The sequence below is a fragment of the Myxine glutinosa genome, chromosome 1, assembly GCF_964187855.1.
Source record: "Myxine glutinosa chromosome 1, kmMyxGlut1.1, whole genome shotgun sequence".
Classification (NCBI taxonomy): Eukaryota; Metazoa; Chordata; class Myxini; order Myxiniformes; family Myxinidae; genus Myxine; species Myxine glutinosa.
In genome coordinates, this window is record NC_136261.1 from 14,469,870 (window position 1) to 14,489,929 (window position 20,060).

General features: G+C 45.9%; 1 protein-coding gene across 1 annotated transcript in view; it reads left to right on the forward strand.

The window, feature by feature from the left end:
• Nucleotides 1–1,614: 1,614 nt before the first annotated feature.
• Nucleotides 1,615–20,060, forward strand: part of LOC137415075 (uncharacterized) — a 60,851-nt gene continuing 42,405 nt past the window's right edge. Inside the window, exons 1-2 of the mRNA XM_078784043.1 lie at nucleotides 1,615–1,714; nucleotides 13,446–13,499. Of these exons, the coding sequence (XP_078640169.1) occupies nucleotides 1,651–1,714; nucleotides 13,446–13,499 (118 nt within the window). The 5' untranslated portion in view covers nucleotides 1,615–1,650. The remainder of the gene's footprint in view (nucleotides 1,715–13,445; nucleotides 13,500–20,060) is intronic.

Consider the following 20,060-nt stretch of genomic DNA (forward strand, 5'->3'; position numbering starts at 1 on the left):
CGTTTGGCCCTTCCTCGAACATTTCACCCCTCCTCGTCCGTTTCGCCCCTGCTCGATCGTTTCGCCCCTCCTAGTCCGTTTCGCCCCTGCTCGGTTGTTTCGCCCCTCCTCGATCGTTTCGCCCCTCCTCGATCGTTTCGCCCCTCCTCGATCGTTTGGCCCTACCTCAATCGTTTTGCCCCTCCTCAATCGTTTTGCCCCTCCTCGATCGTTTCGCCCCTCCTCGATCGTTTCGCCCCTCCTCGATCGTTTCGCCCCTCCGCGTTCGTTTCGCCCCTCCGCGTTCGTTTCGCCCCTCCGCGTTCGTTTCGCCCCTCCGCGTTCGTTTCGCCCCACCTCGTTCGTTTCGCCCCTCCTCGTTCGTTTCGCCCCTCCTCGATAGTTTCGCCCCTCCTCGATAGTTTCGCCCCTCCTCGATAGTTTCGCCCCGCTTCGATCGTTTCGCCCCGCTTCGATCGTTTCGCCCCTCCTCTATCGTTTCGCCCCTCCGCGTTCGTTCGCCCCTCCGCGTTCATGTCGCCCCTCCGCGTTCGTTTCGCCCCTCCGCGTTCGTTTCGCCCCACCGCATTCGTTTCGCCCCTCCTCGTTCATTTCACCCCTCCTCGATAGTTTTGCCCCTCCTCGATCGTTTTGCCCCGCTTCGATCGTTTCGCCCCGCTTCGATCGTTTCACCCCTCCTCGATCGTTTCGGTCCCCCTCGTTCGTTTCGCCCCTCCTCGTTCGTTTCGCCCCTCCTCGATCGTTTCGCCCCTCCTCGTTCGTTTCGCCCCTCCTCGATAGTTTCGCCCCTCCTCGATAGTTTCGCCCCTCCTCGATCGTTTCGCCCCTCCTCGTTCGTTTCGCCCCTCCTCGTTCGTTTCGCCCCTCCTCGATCGTTTCGGTCCCCCTCGTTCGTTTCGCCCCTCCTCGTTCGTTTCGCCCCGCTTCGATCGTTTCGCCCCTCCTCGATCGTTTCGCCCCGCTTCGATCGTTTCGCCCCTCCTCGATCGTTTCGGTCCCCCTCGTTCGTTTCGCCCTTCCTAGTTCGTTTCGCCTCTCCTCGTTCGTTTTTCACTCTCGTTCATTTCTCTCACTCACACTACAGATGATCCTTCCCTCCTCACCTCGTAAGCCTCTCGTTCGTTTTGCCCCTCCTCTATCTGAACGTAAGCTCATTGTCGGTATTTCAGCAGATTTCTGTCATATTTGCGTACATAATAAATAGATGCCTTCACCGAGTGTCAGCGGTGTTATTTCTGAGGTCAATAGTTTAAGCGAAACGTTTTCTCGGTATTGTTCTTGTTTCTTGAATCGCTGCTGGTTGCATCGCTATCTGAAAGCGCGGTTTATTTTCTGTGCCGCTGATGCAGTGCCCCTGTTACCTGTAATCTGGTACTCATTTTACCCAACCCGGAAAGACGACAGACTAAGTCAACCCATCTGGTGTTATTACAACCACACGACAGGTGCTCCAAGTCAACACACTAACATCTTAAACGATCCATTTTAACGTAAACAGAACACCAGACGAGGAATTGTGGGTAAAAAGTGAAAAATCCTGTTTCGTTTTTGATCGTGACGAATCTGGTTCCGCGAAACCCCGAATATGTGTTGATCGTGTCCGGCGGTTTTTTATCAGGTGGTTTTCGATCGAAATCCTCATCGAGAGAGATGGAGGTTGCAGCAGGTGAACCCGATACCTGTGGACTGCAAAACGTACCTTCCGATTATTCAGGTAAGAGAACAAGTTCAAAAACCCTGTTGTTTTACTCACGTGTTAAAATGTTGGGTTAACGTGACGCGTCCTTCGTTCAAGGACCAATGAGATTACAATCTACCTTTGTGTTCGGATCGACCTCATCAGGTACCTCACCTCACAAGGTGATGTTTTATGGTGTAAATCAGTGTACCGACCTTCTCTGTGGAAAACATGATTGGGGAATCATGTACTGTTCGTAATGTCTACAGAACAGGTGAACGTTACAGGTAGCTGAACTGAAAAGTCGGCTCTGGAATGGAGGGTTATCGAGAACTGTAGATCAAGGAATAATAACAGGATCAATCGGTTTGGATCAGACGAGACACCAAACTTCTTTTTCTGCACAACGATTTAACAAAACAAGGCAAAGATGGCGGCAACAACGACGCTCACACGAGGCTCAAGCAGGAAGCAGAAAGCCCCCCTGATCCCTTTCCGGTGTAAATAAATGATAAGAAAAAGGTAACAATCACAGTCTCGCACTACAACGACATGGCATCAACAGATTGTATGAAAACATTTCTGAACACAGCAGCAAAAACGTTCACGAATGTAAATAAAGCAGCAAAGACTTACAAACAGCCATCCCCAAATTTGTGAAGTAAATTTGTGCAATGATGAAAGTCTTTCAGTCCATGCACACCTCATCCGTTATCTTTAAACTTTGACAGCCGGATCAATTTAGCGAGGGGTCAGTTCTTGTCAGTTTCGAATTCTTGTGTTCTTGAAATTTAAGTTCTCGAATTTAACAGTTCTTGTCACGAACTTGAACTCTGGCAGTTGAAGCACGGCCATCTAGGCCCAAAAAGGTCTCCATGACCTTACCAACTGGGCACGAGGCAGCTGGGAATCGACGATCAGCACCACATCGTCCGTGGTCAACTCCATTCTCATTCTGACACTTCTGACAAAGCTGGACACTTGGGAGGTAATAATTAATAAAGTTGGACCAAAAATGATTGGCAAGAATATGCAAGGATCTGCTGTGACCCCAGCGGTGGTGCCGAGGAGCTCCGTGGCAGGACATACCACTTAAATTAGTGATGCATCATGGTGTCCCATCAGTAGCACAATGGGCATAACAGGAACAATATCAGCAATGTCTCACGACACATAACCCAAAGGCTTGGAGTGGAGGATGCTCTCGACCTCATTGTGGACTGTACGCAACACAGGCTCCGTCACATTATGGGTTCCATGTACAACCAATAGGCTGTTCTTCACCGACATGATTTCTCACCCCCATACTCCACCAAAATGTGGTGCATTGGTTGGGATTAAGGAAAAGCGGACTTGCCGGTCGGCGAGATATTGGGCGAGAACAGGTTTGAGGGCAGAGAAGATTTGTCGAAGTTCCGCATCTCCCCCTATGAAGTTGGTGCCTCCACCCAAAAATATATCATGAGGTTTCTCCCTGCAGGCAATGAAGCGACGGACGGACATTACGAAGGCATCAGCATCGACGGCCATCCAGGAGATTCAGATATACACTGTGGTGAGGTGAGGGACTTGAAGATTATACTCCAGTGTTTCTTTGTTCTTCCAATTTTATGGTGAAAGAACCGAAGCAATCCACTGCAGTGGGGTAGAAGGCAGACTTGTGTCGCCGTAACCAAGCAGGTGGTGGATCAGCCATCCTTGGCACCTCTGGGTTGGTGCGCCACATTCGGCACTCACGGCATTGATGTTGGCAACGACTTTTAGCCTCTCGACCACGCAGAAGCCAGTATTTTTATTTATTTTTTTGTATACAAGATCGAGGATCGTGAAAAAGCTAACATTAATCACACAAAATGTCAAACCGACACACAAAACACAAAATAAGGGGAGCGGTAGACAAGATGGGGAGAGAGGGGGAAGGACACAAACACAACACCTGAGAGCAGGACATCGAGAGAACTGTGGGAGGGAGAGGGCTTGGGGGGAGGTGGGAGAGGAATAAAACATATGGGCACTGCAAGGACTTCCAGGAAAGAAGTTGGAATTTTAAAAAAGTGTATCTGGGGTGAAAATTAGCGGAAAAATTTATTTGTTCTTCCAATTTTATGGTGAAAGAACCGAAGCAATCCACTGCAGTGGGGTAGAAGGCAAACTTGTGTCGCCGTAACCAAGCAGTTGGTGGATCAGCCATCCTTGGCACCTCTGGGTTGGTGCGCCACATTCGGCACTCACGGCATTGATGTTGGCAACGACTTTTAGCCTCTCGACCACGCAGAAGCCAGTATTTTTATTATTTTTTTTGTATACAAGATCGAGGATCGTGAAAAAGCTAACATTAATCACACAAAAAGTCAAACCGACACACAAAACACAAAATAAGGGGAGCGGTAGACAAGATGGGGAGAGAGGGGGAAGGACACAAACACAACACCTGAGAGCAGGACATCGAGAGAACTGTGGGAGGGAGAGGGCTTGGGGGGAGGTGGGAGAGGAATAAAACATATGGGCACTGCAAGGACTTCCAGGAAAGAAGTTGGAATTTAAAAAAAGTGTATCTGGGGTGAAAATTAGCGGGGGTAGAAAAGATCAAGGTTTTGGATGGGGGAAGATAAGAGATGGTGGTGAACAGCTGTTTTAAAGACCTGGAGGGAGGAGTAGGATTGAAGGGAGTGGGGGAGTTTGTTCCAGAGGTGGGAGAAAAGGGGAATGAAAGAGTGAAGGTGAACAGAGAGCCTTGATTTTGGCAGTTTAACCATAAGCGGGTTGCTGGCAGATCTTGTGCGACCTGTAGAAATATTTAGGGGACAGAGCACAGAGAGAGCTGGGGTGGGGGGGGGGGTGGGGGGGCAACGCCGGAGAGGAGTCGGTAGAAGACAGAAAGACCACCAACCTGCCTGCGGTGAGTGAGTGAAAGGCCCTCGGAATTAGCTTCATCGCAGGAGATTCCAATGATTCTGAAAGCTTTGGTTTCAACAGCATGAAGCGGGGCTAGGTGTGAGGCAGGAGCACCGGCCCAGAGGGGGGAACAGTATTCCATTGAGCTGCGGATGAAAGCCTTGTATGTGGTGAGGAGCTCAAGTTTGCCAAGGAAGGACTTCGCACGACAGAGGATGCCCAGATGGCGACTGGCTTTGGAGGCCAGCTTGGAAATGTGGTTTTCCCAAGAAATATCATGGCAGATAGTGAGACCCAAAAGCTTGAGCGACAGAACTTCTTGGAGAGGATTGTTGAGAAAGTAGATGGGAGGGTTGTCCAGTCGATCTTTTCGGAGAGATATAGTGAGAGTGAGGTATTTGTCAGGATTGAAAGACATGTTCCACTTGTTTGACCAGTCTGTGATTTTGTCTAGGTCTGCAGAGAGTGAGGAGGCCGCAGACTGCCAATCTGAAGGAAGAGCAATGGAGCGGCAGAGAGTGGAGTCATCAGCAAATATATAGAGAGGATTTTCCAGAGAGTCGGAGAGATTATTGATGAAGACCAGAAAAAGCACGGGGCCCAGAACACTGCCTTGGGGAACGCCAGCTTGAACAGGAAGGTGGAGATGAGAGAAACCCATTCAGGGCCACACGTTGACGACGACTAGAGAGGAAGTCCGCCAGCCATGCGTGGAGATTTCCATGGATACCAAAGGAGGAGAGTTTGGTGAGCAGAGCGGGGTGCCAGACCGTGTCGAAGGCACGTGATATGTCGAGGGAGACAGCTCTAATTTCCTGTTTGGCATTGAGGACCTCCATCCATTGTTGAGACAGCAGAAGCAGCATGTCCAGAGTAGAGTGACCTGGTCTGAAACCAAATTGATGATCAGAGATCAAGCCATTGGAGAAGAGGAAAGATTTCATATCAGAAGCAATGATGGATTCCATGACTTTGCTGATAATTGGGAGAAGGCTGATTGGTCTGTAGTTGCTAGGATCTGTTTTTGCACCTTTTTTGTGCAAAGCGGTGATGTTGGCTGATTTCCAAGCAGATGGCAGTTGACCTTGAGCAAAAGAGAGGGTGAAGAGAACAGAGAGAGGGTGAGATAGAGCAGCAGAGCAGGATTTTAGGACCCGTGGGCTGATGCCGTCGGGTCCAGTTGCAGAATCAGAGTCGAGGGTTGACAGAAACTTTTCCACCTTGTCAGGAGGAAAGGACACGGAGTCCAGAAGCAGCAGGGTACGACTGGGTATGGTGGGTACAGAGAGGGATGGGTTTGGGACACAAGATTTAGAGGCAAACACAGAGTTGAGGCATTCAGCTTTTTCACGTGCGGAGTCAGCTGTGTAGCCGTTTGAGGTAAGGGAGGGGATGGAGGGGGAACAAACACCAGAAACGGATTTGACCAGACGCCACCAGGATTTGGAAGAGGGAGACAGATAAGAGAGTTCGGTCTTGAGAACGGAGAGATATTGTTTCCTGGCTCTCCTGAGGGTGGACACACACTTGTTTCGGGCTTTGTGAAAGGAAATGAGATTTCCTTCCGTTGGATTTGCTTTCCAGGAGACGAAGGCAAGTTGTTTCTGGGCAACAGCCTCACCACAAGATTCCGTGTACCATGGACGGGAGGAAGGGTATGACAACTGAAGACGAGATGGGATAAATCTGTGCATGAGAGAGAGCAATTTACTTTGGAAGAATTCCCAGGATGAGTTGATGTCAGAGGTGGTAGAGATGGGAGACCAGTCCAGATGATTGATGGCTGCTTGAAGACCGTGCCAGTTGGCCTGAGTGAAATGCCAGACTCGTCGACGCTGAGCAGGCTCCCTGAGGATGGTCAGAGAGATGTCCACTTTAACAAGGACATGATCAGATGATCCGATCGGAGCAGAAGAAGAGCAGCAGACATTTTCAGGGAAGTTAGTCATAACCAAGTCCAGAAGAGAAGATGTTCCGTTGACTGAGATCCGGGTCGGGAAATTGACAGATTGTGTCAGTCCCAGTGAGTCGCAGAAGTCCTTTGCTGAGGAGCCATGGCTGGTGAGAGAGGTACCCACACCCAGCCAACTGGCATGATGACAGTTGAAATCACCACATATGAGGAAGAGAGAGTTGGGATGAGTAGATAGAAGTTGGTCCATATCATCAGACAGCGAGATGTAGATGGAGTCATCACTGTTTGGTGGACGGTACAACACACATATGAACAAGAGGTGGGAGCGAAGGGGAAGCCGTAGCCAGAGGTATTCCTGGGGGTGAGGTGGAGAGAGTGCAGTGCAGGGCGAGTGAGGAAGAGAGTTTTTGATAAAGATAGCAACCCCGCCTCCAGGACGAGGCTCAGGTCTATCATACCGGAGGAGGGAGTAGCCCGGGAGAGATACTATGGAATCAGAGACATCATAAAGGAGGAAAGTTTCTGTTAAGCAGATCACGTCTGGTTTGACAGAAGCAACCTGTATGGAGAGATCAGTTAAGTTTGAACGAAGGCCCCGGATGTTTGAGGTCCATACCGTTAATGAAGAGGAAGGGGGAGCATCAGATACAGAACAGGGGGGAGGAGGGGTAGGGTAAGATGTGGAAGAGGTGGAAGAGGTAGGGAGAGCTGTTGAAGGTGTGTCAGAGATTTCAGAATAGCTCGGAGAAAGGGAAGGATGGGGCGGACAAAAGGTTTGATGGTGATTGGGTGAGCCACAATGAGGTGTTATTTGAGGAGGGGGAAGAGCGAGGCAGAAGGTTGGGGGAGATGGAGGTGAGAGTTTGAAGGGGGAAGAAGCGGGGAGGACGCTTTGAGGAGGGGGAGTGAGAGGGGGGAAATTGAGAAGCAATAAGGGTGGGGAGATTTGAAGGGGAGGGGTGAGGGGGGAGTTTGGGAGGGAAGGGACAAGGGGAGGGATTTGAAAGGGATGGGATATGGGGGAGATTTGGAGGGGAGGGGTGAGGCAGGAGTCTAGGAGGGGAGGGGCGAGGGGGCGTCTTGGCGGGGAGGGGTGAGGGGGTAGTTTAGGAGGGAGGGTGCAAGGGGGGAGATTTGAAAGGGATGGGTGATGGGGAAGATTTGGAGGGGAGGGGTGAGATTGGATTTTTGAAAGTGTACGATTTATGGGAAACGAACATTTATTGCAAAATGAGTTTCTTGTGACCTTCGAGTTAAAAATACGTTTAAGGACTGTGGGAGAATTTCGTGTATGACTCACAGGACTCCAATGACCGGACACGGGTTACAAAAGGTCTAGTTTATTAAACTGTATTCACTTCATCCAATTACCAAATAATACCGCATTATTCAATGGCTGAGATTAACTCTTTTCCGTATCCTTTTCGTTCGGCTGATGTTCCTCCGCCATGGTCCCGTTCGTCAGAGCTCCTCGCAGCAAGTACTCTCGACTCCAGCCGCAGCTCCCGCTTATATGGACCAACTCGACTTAATCCTCTGTCCGCTGAACTCGTAATCTCTTCTCCGCTGACGTTACTGGTCGCCTTCCTGGCGCCAGCTAGCCCCCCCTGTTGTGAGTTCCATTTATCAAACAATAGGGGGGTGCTCCAGCCTGGGGCTGTGACCAGGTGTTTCAAGAGATTATCATGTTCGTGCACATTCCTAACTCATTTACAAACTCGTCCTTCACAGAGTTTGCATGTAAAATGTATTTGCTTTGTTACCAGGTTAATTAATAAGTTACCAGTGCCAATTAATAAGTTACGCTGAGTTACACTTCCACAGGACGCTGGATGGAGGATGGAGTGCAGGAGAGTTTAGGGAATGTAGAAAAAAGGCACTATAGGAGATGGATATTTTTTTTGGGATGAATTGATTTGGTGAGCAAGTCGAAAGCAGCCTTTTAAAGAAGAAGAAGAAAAAGGTGTTATAAAATATGACGGAATACATAACTTCAGGGGAAAGTGTAAACATTGAAGGTTAATGAGTGAAAACTATCTGGGGAAATGGGGGAGAAACACGTGGTCGAAGAACGAACGAACGAATAAGAATGAATAAACGAATGAGAACAGAGAAGGAAATGTTTTTTTTTTTTTTTTTTTTTTTTTTTTTTGAGTTGAGATTTACACAAGGAAGTAGGCTATGGGTGAAAAGACTGGGAATACAGAGAACGAAAGTTATTGGATCACAAACGACGGACCACTGAGAGAAAAACAAAGCCTCAAGGTTGTACAGTGCACACTGTACAAGGCCTTGCTCACGACACGGCAAACAGACGATCAATTTATGAAAGATAAACACCGAGAAACAACCAAAGTTGCACACAATAACTTCACACACCGAAAGATAAATACAGTTTCGACAAAATACAATTGTGAACAGACTTAACTTCGAAAAACGTGGAGACCGTGTGGAGCTTCGAAAATCCCTGCCGCCGTCTCCAAGATCTCGCGAGATTCACGGGGATTGATGGCAAGGAAAGGCAGGCAGTTGATGGCTCAAGGTGCACTCTTGGCTCAAGGCAGAATCGACTCGGTCCGGTCCAGAGATGCAGGGAGGTCACAGCGCTCGGAAGGCAACGTTCTTTCTCCAAGCTGGGGGCGCATCTCAACATCAACATCTCAACAACTTTGTTCTAACAAAGCGATAATCATCGTAATCAGCACTGGTCTTGTTAATCACAACTTTGCTCCCACAGAATAAGCAGTCTGTTTGCTATCAAAAGGGCCTGTAGACACACGTGCACTTCTTTTTACAGCTGGAGTGGAATCTAATTTAGCTTTCTTATATATCTCTCAATGTCTTTTTTGTTTGTGTAATTCAAGCGACAGGTCTTGTGTACCTTCGTTCCGTCAGCTACGTTGATGATGTCACCTCTCTCGGCGATTGCATTGTTGATTCTGGTAGCTCCTTTTTTAGTAATTACAACGCTGTCCTCACTTCCTGCTGCTATCTCCCCATTGCACAAGACCAGGTTTCTTGATTTACATTCATTTTCAGGACCTGAAACAGAGTATAAGCTTTGTTTTGACTGGGATTCTCTATATGTGTACTGTACAATCAATAACAACACATGTATATCAAGTCATTTTAACTGTAGTTGTTACTGGGTATTAGTCATCCTTCACCTGGCAATGGCCTCTTATACACACAGTTATACATGTATACACATGTCTCAAGAAAGCTCATGGCATGCATGGCCACCAGTGTTAACGAAGTTAAACAGTAGGATGGTCTGATAGAAAAAAAAGTTGCCTTTAAAAAGTTTGTTTTTTCTTACCTGTGTAATCTTTATTAGTTGAGACACATTTTGTCATTTTCTGTATTGCAATAAAACACTTTGATTACGTAAAATTTGGAAAAATCTGAATCTGATTGGAATATTTTGTCTTAATATTCTGAAGAAGAGATGTTTGTAGATGGCAGCACTACACTTGTGGGTTGGCTGCCTAACCAGGAAAAACCATGTTAATGCACTCACCTACCTTTTGTTCTTTGGCATGACTGGGGTTCCCTTTATAAAATGTAATGGCTAAAATGTCAGTAATACCATCTAAAATATTCTTCCACTAAAATTTGCCACAAAAACCTTAAATTATGGAAAGCTACATCATGACGTCATTATGACGTCTTGACGCAATGAATGACGTCATGACATCATTGGGACACTTGTCAACTGCAAGACGTCCAAGGTAATAAGTTTTATGGTTAATCTTTACTTTAAAAGTGGTTTAGAACGGCTTGTTTCAAAAGATATGTGTATATGAAATGAATGAATGATCGGTTTAAGGCCATTTTTCCCCGCCAGAGTGGGGGTTGGCCTTGCAGGCCCCATGACCTCATGGGGCCCTGTTTGAGGCAATGTTTTTATGGCCGGATGCCCTTCCTGACGCCAACCATTAGTTGCCTCTTACGATGCGCAGGGATACGATGTACCTATTCTAAACCGGGGTACACACCGTGATCATTCATCCCAGCAAGCTGGTACTCAATTTGCCGAACTCGGAAGGATGACAGGCTGAGTCAACCACCCTGGTGTTAATTCAGCCATCGATCGGGATTCGAACTCAGGATCCTAGGATCCCAAGCTAGCGCCCTAACCGCTAAGCCAACACCAGGCTTATGCGTATCTATTGAACATTTTGGTCTGATGACGGCCATATTGTTTGACGTCAAATTTGGACCTTTTCTGATGAGCCAATTTCGGCCTACTTTTGATATGTTGTTCTCTGGACCAAATACTACAGGAAAACACCATAAAACGTTTTCTTGCAATTTTTTTGGGGTCAGCCCATTTATTTCATATTTTGACCCGACTACACTGGGTAAGAATACTAATCAGCACAGCATTGTGGCAGTGAATGCTGCATCTATCGCGTACCTTTGGTTCGGGTTCTCGACCGATGATATTTCAAGCTTGACAGAAGCACCAGTACATTGCACCGCATTCTCCTGTACTGTCTTGAGCAGTAATGTTTCAGGTTTACCCACTAAGTTCAGCTGCTCCATTGTTGAATTCAAAAGCATGGTCCTTTCAGAATCATCAAAGATGGCATACATCTCTATGGATCCTTGTCAACGTACACTGCAGGTTGTGAGCCAGAATTCGAGCTGTACTGGTTTGGGGAGCGCACTGATGAGCATGCTTCCGCTCCAGTCCAGATTGCCTCACTCCATCCTCCACCACCTCAAAGGAGGGCAGGCCATCCTCCTCTACATACGCATCTTCTTTCTCTTCCCCATCTCATGTCCTGCATCTAATTGTGCCAGTCTGTGTCTTTTGGATTAGGACAGTGTTGCTGGATCTCTGTGCTGCATCATGTGGGATAGTTAGATGCAACTCTTTGCAAGTAATGCACGGCTTCCTCAATACACAGCGATCAGCTATGTGTGTCTGTCTGCACCTCCAGCAACAGTCTATTTCCCTCATCCACTTGATGTGGTCTCTGAAAAGCTTCCAGAATTCTGCACATGAACCGAGGTAATGGTCACTGGTGTTAACGTGAGGATAATGAGGGTTGTGCTTCGTTGTTGAAGAAACATTACTTGACGGCTGTGTCCTTGCGCCAGCCATTGGCGAGTCGGAGTTGTAAAACACATACATGTGTGATTGTTTCTCCTTGAAAGATGAAGAACACTGTTCCTTTCTCTCTGATCCCTGGCCCTCACATTTGTGGAAGACAGCAGCTTGGTTCGCTATACGTATAGCTCGGAACTTCCCCAGCAGTTAACCTGCCAGATGGTGAAAAGTGTAGGTCTGATTATAATCTACATTCAAGAGTCCTAAGATAATGCAGTGCTCGACAAATCCATCACGATAACTTTGTGGCCATTTGCTAATTAGCCCGTCTACATGTGAGCCACATCGTCATTGAAATCCATGTTCACCCTTGAGAGATTGCAACATACCCACAAGGGAGTGCACTGCAAGGGGAAAGTCTTCAAAGGCCTCTGCATCTCCAGTCCTCACTGCTGCCATGTTCATGATAGTGCCACTTTCACTCTGTACGAGTTGCCTCGGCTGTCCATACTTGTCCTGCAGGGCTCGTATGTGTGATTACTCATTAGGGTATCCAATTACAGCTTGAGAAGGGCAAAATCACTTTCTCTGCCACTCTGAAAATAAGGCAAACTCTTATTCGGTACCGCACAGTATTAAGCTCTTAGCAAGTCTATGATGTTGGATGTGGCAGGCGTCGTGGATGGATAAGCTGGATGCCCGTGTGGTGAAGTCAAAGGTGGCAGGTGCGGTGCCTGAGGACATGTTAACATGTTGGGATTAAAATTTGAAGGTTGGAATGGAGCAGTTGTAGTGGATGAATATGCCAGGGCATGTCCACCTGTTGACATCCCTGTAGCCATCTCATGGGTCCCAGGTTTGATCAGACTCCATCAAAACACGTAGTTTGATGCGTCTTCTTCACATTCTCATTGGGTGATGTATTGTCATTCATGATTAATTGAGGAGTGGGTTGTAGGAGTGGGTTGTATTCAGTGATTCATTCAGTGATTCAGTATTGAGGAGTGGGTTGTATTCAGTGATATCTATTGCCTGCCCTGGCTGCAGTAGCGGTAGCTGCACTGGCAACAGTTTGTTTGGTTGATCTGATGCAGAAAATGATGATTCGCCACTGTGCAGAATTGCATGCTGGGCGGTGACGGTTGGTCACCTGGATGAAGAGGTTGGCGACTCATCTCCGACATACAAGAATGACACGATCATCAGTGCTTCCTGCAGTTCCTGTTCAGCCTTCCTCAGACATCTCTGTCTTGCGAGACAGACGGTCAAGGCTTCGCGTTACATCACAGACTGGCGCCCGATCTTTTGAACCTGAATGACTTCATCCTGTAGCCAGATCTGTTCTTTTGCGGGACAGATCGAAGCGAAACTTCATACATATGATCGATGAGCCATTGGGAGAATAGTTTTAATTTTGTTTTCGTATGCATCTTTACAAATGCAATTTTGCCGAAATGTGCTCAAAAATGGTCGAGAAATATCCTAATAATTAATCAATAAAACAATGGATGATAGCAATGCAGGTGACATAATCTGGTGTGCATATGGATATCTGGGCCATAATAATAGAGTGTTCAGTTCATGATGGTATTTTTGCTCAGAATGATCGCACGAGGTGAGACTGTGTGCTCTACCGAGTGCCGTTCCTGTTTGTCCACGTTTTCCTCTATTTTTTGATTCAGCGCTGCCATTGGCGTGTCCGCCCCTCCTTCTACTGGTTCTTTTGTTCTGTTACGCCCTCGCTCTTTCACAAGCCTTGAATTTGTGTGCAACATCAAAATACAATTGGAGAAGGAAGAGGGAATTGTTTAATATAGTAATGAATGTCTGCTTTTACAGCTTTGGATTTTGGCTGCACACAAACGTTATTATTAGTCTCTAATAAGATGTGTTTGCAGATCTTCACATTATAAAGGTTGAACCTGAAGCATTGGACGCTTTGGATCAAAAAGGTGATGAGAGTTTTGCACTCTTCAAATATATTTTGTCGCTTATTGTTTTGTGAATCACTTTGTGGAGATTTCATGGTATTGTTGAATTGATTCAGTTGCATTCCTACTCAAGGCTGTGCTTTTTCCATTACATTTTTTTGGGGAGATGGAGTGGGAATATTTGGTAGTTGGGTTGAGTGGGAGAGGGAAGGAGAGCAAGCAGTTTGCATGGCAAATTGCACTTCAGAAGTTTGCTTCAAGTAGCATTGGGAGAGCTCGTGAGTGAGTTGTTGTGCTGCACTATTTTAAAATTTTATATATTGTGATGGAAATTATTTAAGGGGGGAGAGATCAATGGATTCGTTATTTAGACAGTTATCTGCTAATTAATGTTTCCATTCGCAATCTCAAAATAACCACAATTAGCCATCAGGAATAATTGTGTGGAATGTAGACAGTCCCTCGTATTCGTTCCAGCCCTCGATATTTTCTTTATCAGATGTACTTTTCCATTTCCTCTCCATTTCCCTGACCACTGAGGCTAATCAAGCAGTGGTGTGGCATCACACATCAAGCCAATAAAAATCTGTTCACTGGACATGCACCTCTAGTTGGAGTTTGAAACCAGTCAGAGACACATCATGAGTTGCCGATGGGGACCATTCAAAAAAGTCTTGAGTATAAGAGGTAGAGCTGTCAGAGGTATGTCACGAGTTGGAGATCAGTCAGACGTGCTTTGCAGATTGGAATTTGAGACGAGAGCTGCAGTCGATGTTCATCAGCAGTTGGAGGATCGGATCTAGAGAGGCAAGTCACCTGCATCGGAGCTGCAGCAGGTGCCAGTTCGAATCACGTTGTGGCCTCGAAGATTGGAGCCATACTTCAAGCTGTGCTGGTTTGGGGAGCGCACTGACGAGCATGCTTCCTCTCCAGTCCAGATTGCCTCACTCCATCCTCCACCACCTCAAAAGAGGAAAGGCCACCCTCCTCCACATCCTCATCTTCTTTCTCTTCCCCATCTCATGTCCTGCGTCTAACTGTGCCAGTCGGTGTCTTTCGGATTAGTTTTAGGATAGGCATGAGAAGGTTTTCACTAAATGTAAGCATTACTGCCGGGCTCATTGTTGCTGTGTTTTCATTCTTATTGATTAGATTAGATTTGATTCTTATATTGATTCTTATTCTGGGCTTTATTGCCCCCACACCCATATGATATATTAGGAAGGAAGTTAATTTTTTTTATGTTTGTTTGTGCATTTGTACCCTGCAGGAACCAGTACAACCAAACGTTTCATGGCTTCCTCTTTCATCCAGAGGAAAGTTGAGGGCAATGTTTGGAAAAAAAAAAGTCCCCAGATAAAATCAGATAATTTCCCTTCACGCCTTTATCAAGTCTTGTGCTTATACACTCCCTGAGTTTTTTTCCCTGGCAGCGATATAGTAATTTGTATTGTAAAGATCATATGTTGAGTTTGAAGTGATTTGTTGTCAACAACACAAATTTAATTATCACCAGTACACCCGTTCCCTGCACGAGCAGCAGGGGGTCACATTATTTTCGTTATTATTAGTCCCCTACCAGTGTACACCGGAGGGGACTATAGGTTTGCACGCCGTCCCTCCGTCTGTCAGTCCGTCACGCAAAGAACAGTTTTCCGGACTTTTTTTTCTAAACGCTTAACGCAAATGATTTCAAACTTGGCACATGGTTTCCTCATGATTACAGATCGAGTTCAAACTTCACGACGTTTCGATCATTTTTGACAAAGTTATGGCACTTTGAACTTTGGGAATTCTGATAATTCTGATGCTCCTTAACTCGGTGCCATTTTAAGTTTTAATTTCCTTTCAAAATGATTTTCTCTGCAATAATTGGACCGATTGAGATCACATTTTCACCACAGGAGGGACTCGGTCTGTACAATATAATATTTTAATGGTAATTATGATGTCACAGGTCACGTGGTTCGGCCGCCATATTGTTTTTCGTGAAAACACGAAAACCCCTTTTTTCTGCAAAGGCTGAACAGATCGAGGCCAAACTTTGCAGGCAGAATCGCATACCATGACGAACAAAAAAGTCAGCGAGCATGATGTCATGCGTGACATGGTTTCAGAGTTATGACGTTTTTAAGGATGAACCTTTAAAACCGAGCTCCTCAGTCATTTTTTATCCAACCGAGGGGGAAACTTCACAGATCTGTTCAGCGTGTCAATCTACTAAAAGGTCCTTTTGGAATTTCCAATAGGGCACGTGGTTTGGCAGATATCGTTAATTAAAAGAAAATATTTTAAAAAATGGATATCTCTTGTTTATTCGAGAGTTCTCCTCAAGCCGCACCGCGCGCTCTCACCCTCGTCTCGCGAACGTCAATAGCGCGACACAGCGCGCGTTTTCCGGAGGGGCGGAGCCAAGCCGAGCAACATATATATATATATATATATATATACACATCGATCATTGATCGTGAACTGGAAAATATAATAAATTACTGATATTTAGCAACTCGAAAGGTTCTTTATCAACAACTTCTTTTCTTGTGCTTCTGCTGACCTGTCTACAAGGTGTACAAATCGAAGTCCCGAGTGCGAATCACAGGTGAGCCCATCCTGAGGTAATTAGCGATTGGGGACGATTCGGAACCTGTGGATAAATAACCCTTGGTAATTTCCCCAACAGTTTTCTGGATGACCGACTGCCGGTAGGGCACATGTATTGCAGCGCAATACTCAGAATGCTTGTTATTGCTAATTATTAGTATTGTCGTGTCACCGGTGATTAAGATCACCGGTGACAGACAGACAGACGACTTGATCTTTAACTCCATGGCGTGTTGCTGAAATTGGCAGTCAGTTTGTCACGTGCGGATGGAAGGAAACGAAGCTTTTACCTGACAAAACACACGGGTTTATTCCCGAACCCAAAAAACATGCAAACACCACAATAAATCGATAATCAAACGATTTAATAACAAAATAAAGCAAAACAAAATAAATGTTGAGGGATAATTAATCCTACTTAGAGGGACCCTACTTAGAGGGACTATGCTGACTCAAAAACAGACAAGGGGACAGATAATAAAATAAAATTTCCTTAGCCGACACTCAGCTCTGGTCCCAAATGGCTTTCTGGAGGTTGGTGGTCATCCAAACTTGTGAGGTTGGTCAATGAAAGGACTGCGCGTCGAAGCACCCCAAAATGGCAGTGGTCAGTCACACGAGCGCACTGAGCCGTGAAGCGTCAGCCAAAAACGTCGCCCTCTCAATTCCTGGCCAGCGAGCACAATGCGACCCCCAGCTTCCCCGAAGAGCACCGCAGCTGCCAAAACCTCTTCACTTTGACTTGTAAAACCGCACTAAAAAGCTCAAACAGTTCTCCTTACAGGCGCACACCAAGGACAAGGTTTCTCACCAACTCCCCCGAGCTTTTTCTCGAAGCTTCTTTTTCGGATGTCACCCCGACCAATCACAAAGCACTTTCAAATCACCCCGTGTCTGCTCGACCAATCATGAACTTTGGGGGCGTGGCCTGCCGGCGCTGCTCTTTTGTAGGTGGGACTCGGTGCGATCGGCAATGTTCGGGCTATGTCGGAATGCAGTGGACAGTTGTTGCGGTTTCATGGAGGCTTTGCATGGCTGGCCTGGTTGTAGATTTAAAACATAGGGAAAGGCCACAGAGGGCATATCATGTACTGGGGAAAACTAAATTTAATCCATAGTTAACACAGCTTCACCCCTCATGTGAATTAACATAAACAATCTTAAGCTACATTTTCCACACTTTAATACATCGAGATGTCTCCTACGCGTCCACTGTCCATGCTATAACTTTACAATCCTATCTTTTCTATGTCATTCCATATCCGATCAGATCATTCCGATCATTGAAAATATATCACCTGGTGTTGGCCGAATTGTTAGGGCGGCGGGCTTGGGATCCAAAGGTCCTGAGTTTGAATTCCATTGAATTAACGCCAGGTGGGGTTGACTCAGCCTGTTCATCCTTCCGAGGTTGGCAAACGGAGTACCATACAGTCACATGAAAAAGTAAGTACACCCTATGTAAAGTTTTGACTTTTTCAACATATTTCAACATACAGCTATTTGATCTTCATTTCAACAATATTGACAGATAAAGGTGATATAATATAACAAATATCATGAAACATTCACATTTTGTAGTCCATTGTATAATTTAAATCAACATAAATGCAAATTTCACATGTGGAAAAAGTAAGTACACCCCTACATTTATCACTACTTCAAATACCTAAAATTTGAATCAGGTGCGCACCAGCTCAGGTGCAAATGATTAGAACATAGTTAGAGAGGATCTTGGAGGAACCTGTCTTATTTAAACCTCAGACATTTCGTTTGGTTTGCTCTTTGTTGTTGAAGTGTGCGGCGTCACCATGCCTAGATCAAAAGAGCTCTCTGAGGCCTTCAGAAAGAAGGTTATAGATGCCTACGAGTCTGGGAAGGGATTTAAAAAGATCTCCAAACAATTTGAAATCAATTATTCGACTGTCCGGAAGATCATCTACAAGTGGAGAAGATTCCAAACAACTGCCAACTTGTTCAGGCCAGGCCGCGCCAGCAAGTTCAGCCTGAGAGCAGACCGCAAGATGCTGAAAGAAGTCTCTAAGAACCCCAGAATGTCATCACGGAACCTACAGGTAGCTCTTGCCACTGTTAATGTCAAAGTGCACGAGTCTACCATTAGAAAGAGGCTGCACAAATTTGATCTACATGGGAGGTGTGCCAGGAGGAAACCTTTGCTGTCCAGAAAGAACATCAGGGCAAGACTAAAGTTTGCCAATGAACACCGAGGCAAAGACCAGCACTTCTGGAACAATGTGCTCTGGACAGATGAGTCAAAGGTAGAGCTATTTGGCCACAGTACCAGAAGACATGTTTGGCGAAAACCAAAGACGGCATTTGACCACAAGAACCTGATACCAACTGTAAAGCATGGTGGTGGAAATATTATGGTTTGGGGCAGCTTTGCTGCATCAGGGCCTGGGCAGCTCACCATCATAGAATCCACTATGAATTCTTCATTGTATCAGAGGGTGCTTGAGGATAATGTGAGGCCATCTGTCGGAAAGTTGAAGCTCAACCAAAGGTGGACCTTGCAACATGACAATGACCCTAAACATACCAGTAAATCCACCAAGAAATGGCTGAAAAGAAAGAAATGGAGGGTGCTGGAATGGCCAAGTCAAAGCCCGGATGTAAATCCCATCGAGATGTTGTGGGGGGATTTGAAACGAGCTGTGCATGCAAGAAACCCCTCAAACATCGCACAGCTGAAAGAATTCTGCATGGAGGAGTGGGCAAAAAATTCTCCCAGTCGATGTCAGAGACTGATAGACAGTTATAAGAAACACCTACTTGAGGTTGTTTCTGCCAAAGGGGGCAATACCACCTATTAGAGTCAAGGGTGTACTTACTTTTTCCACATGCGAAATTTGCATTTATGTTTATTTAAATTATACAATGGACTACAAAATGTAAATGTTTCATGATATTTGTTATATTATATCACCTTTATCTTTCAATATTGTTGAAATGAAGATCAAATAGCTGTATGTTGAAATATGTTGAAAAACTCAAAATTTTACATGGGGTGTACTTACTTTTTCACATGACTGTATAACTAACTGGTTATAGAGAGGCATTGCGTCAGGGGCAGATGCGCACACAGAAAAATGATGCAAACAGCAGCCGGGTGGCTGCACATGAACCACCCATTGAAAAGATCAGACCGTGCCTCACCATTTGAACTTCCCGATAATAAAATTTACTTCTGTGAGGGTGTCCGGGAGAGGGTGGCAATATCGCAAGTCAAAATAACCACTTGGGGAATGGGAATATTGTTTCTTCATATCAATAATATTATGATATTATCATAAATGTTGTTATTGCTTTTGTAATGAGAAGCAACTTTGGAAAAAGGCCACAAAAACGCCACAGAAGCGGCAAGAAGGGTCATGTTATTAATCTTTGTGGTGTATATAGACTACAGTAGATCATCGATCAGGTGCGCTCATCGACGTAATAAGCATGGCTTGATGCACGGATTCCTCCAAATTTCTGTCAAATTAGTGTTAAACAGCATTAGCGACTGTTGATAAAGGTAATCAAACGTGTTTGTGATTTATAATCTTTTCACTTCCAGTCAAGGCCGTTTCTGCCAGGAACACGGCAGGATAAGCTCTTTATAAACATTAACACGGCATTTAGCCAATGAGAAAACACTTATTGAGAAGGTGGGATATTATTCAACCAACCACCTTTCGAGGCCATTTTCCCCACAGAGCAGGGGTTGGCCAGGGGAGCAGGGATTGGCAGGGGTTTCAGGCACTGTGGTCCCCTTTTTGAAGCGATGGTTAATGGCCGGATGCCCTTCCTGCCACCAACCCTGTTAGTCGCCTCTTGTGACACACATGGAATTACCAGTGAACTGGTACTCATTTTGCCGACCTCGGAAGGATGACAGGCTGAGTCAACCCCCCTGGTGTTAATTCAGCGATCGACCGGGATTCCAACCCGCCACCCTAACCACTAAGCCAACACCAG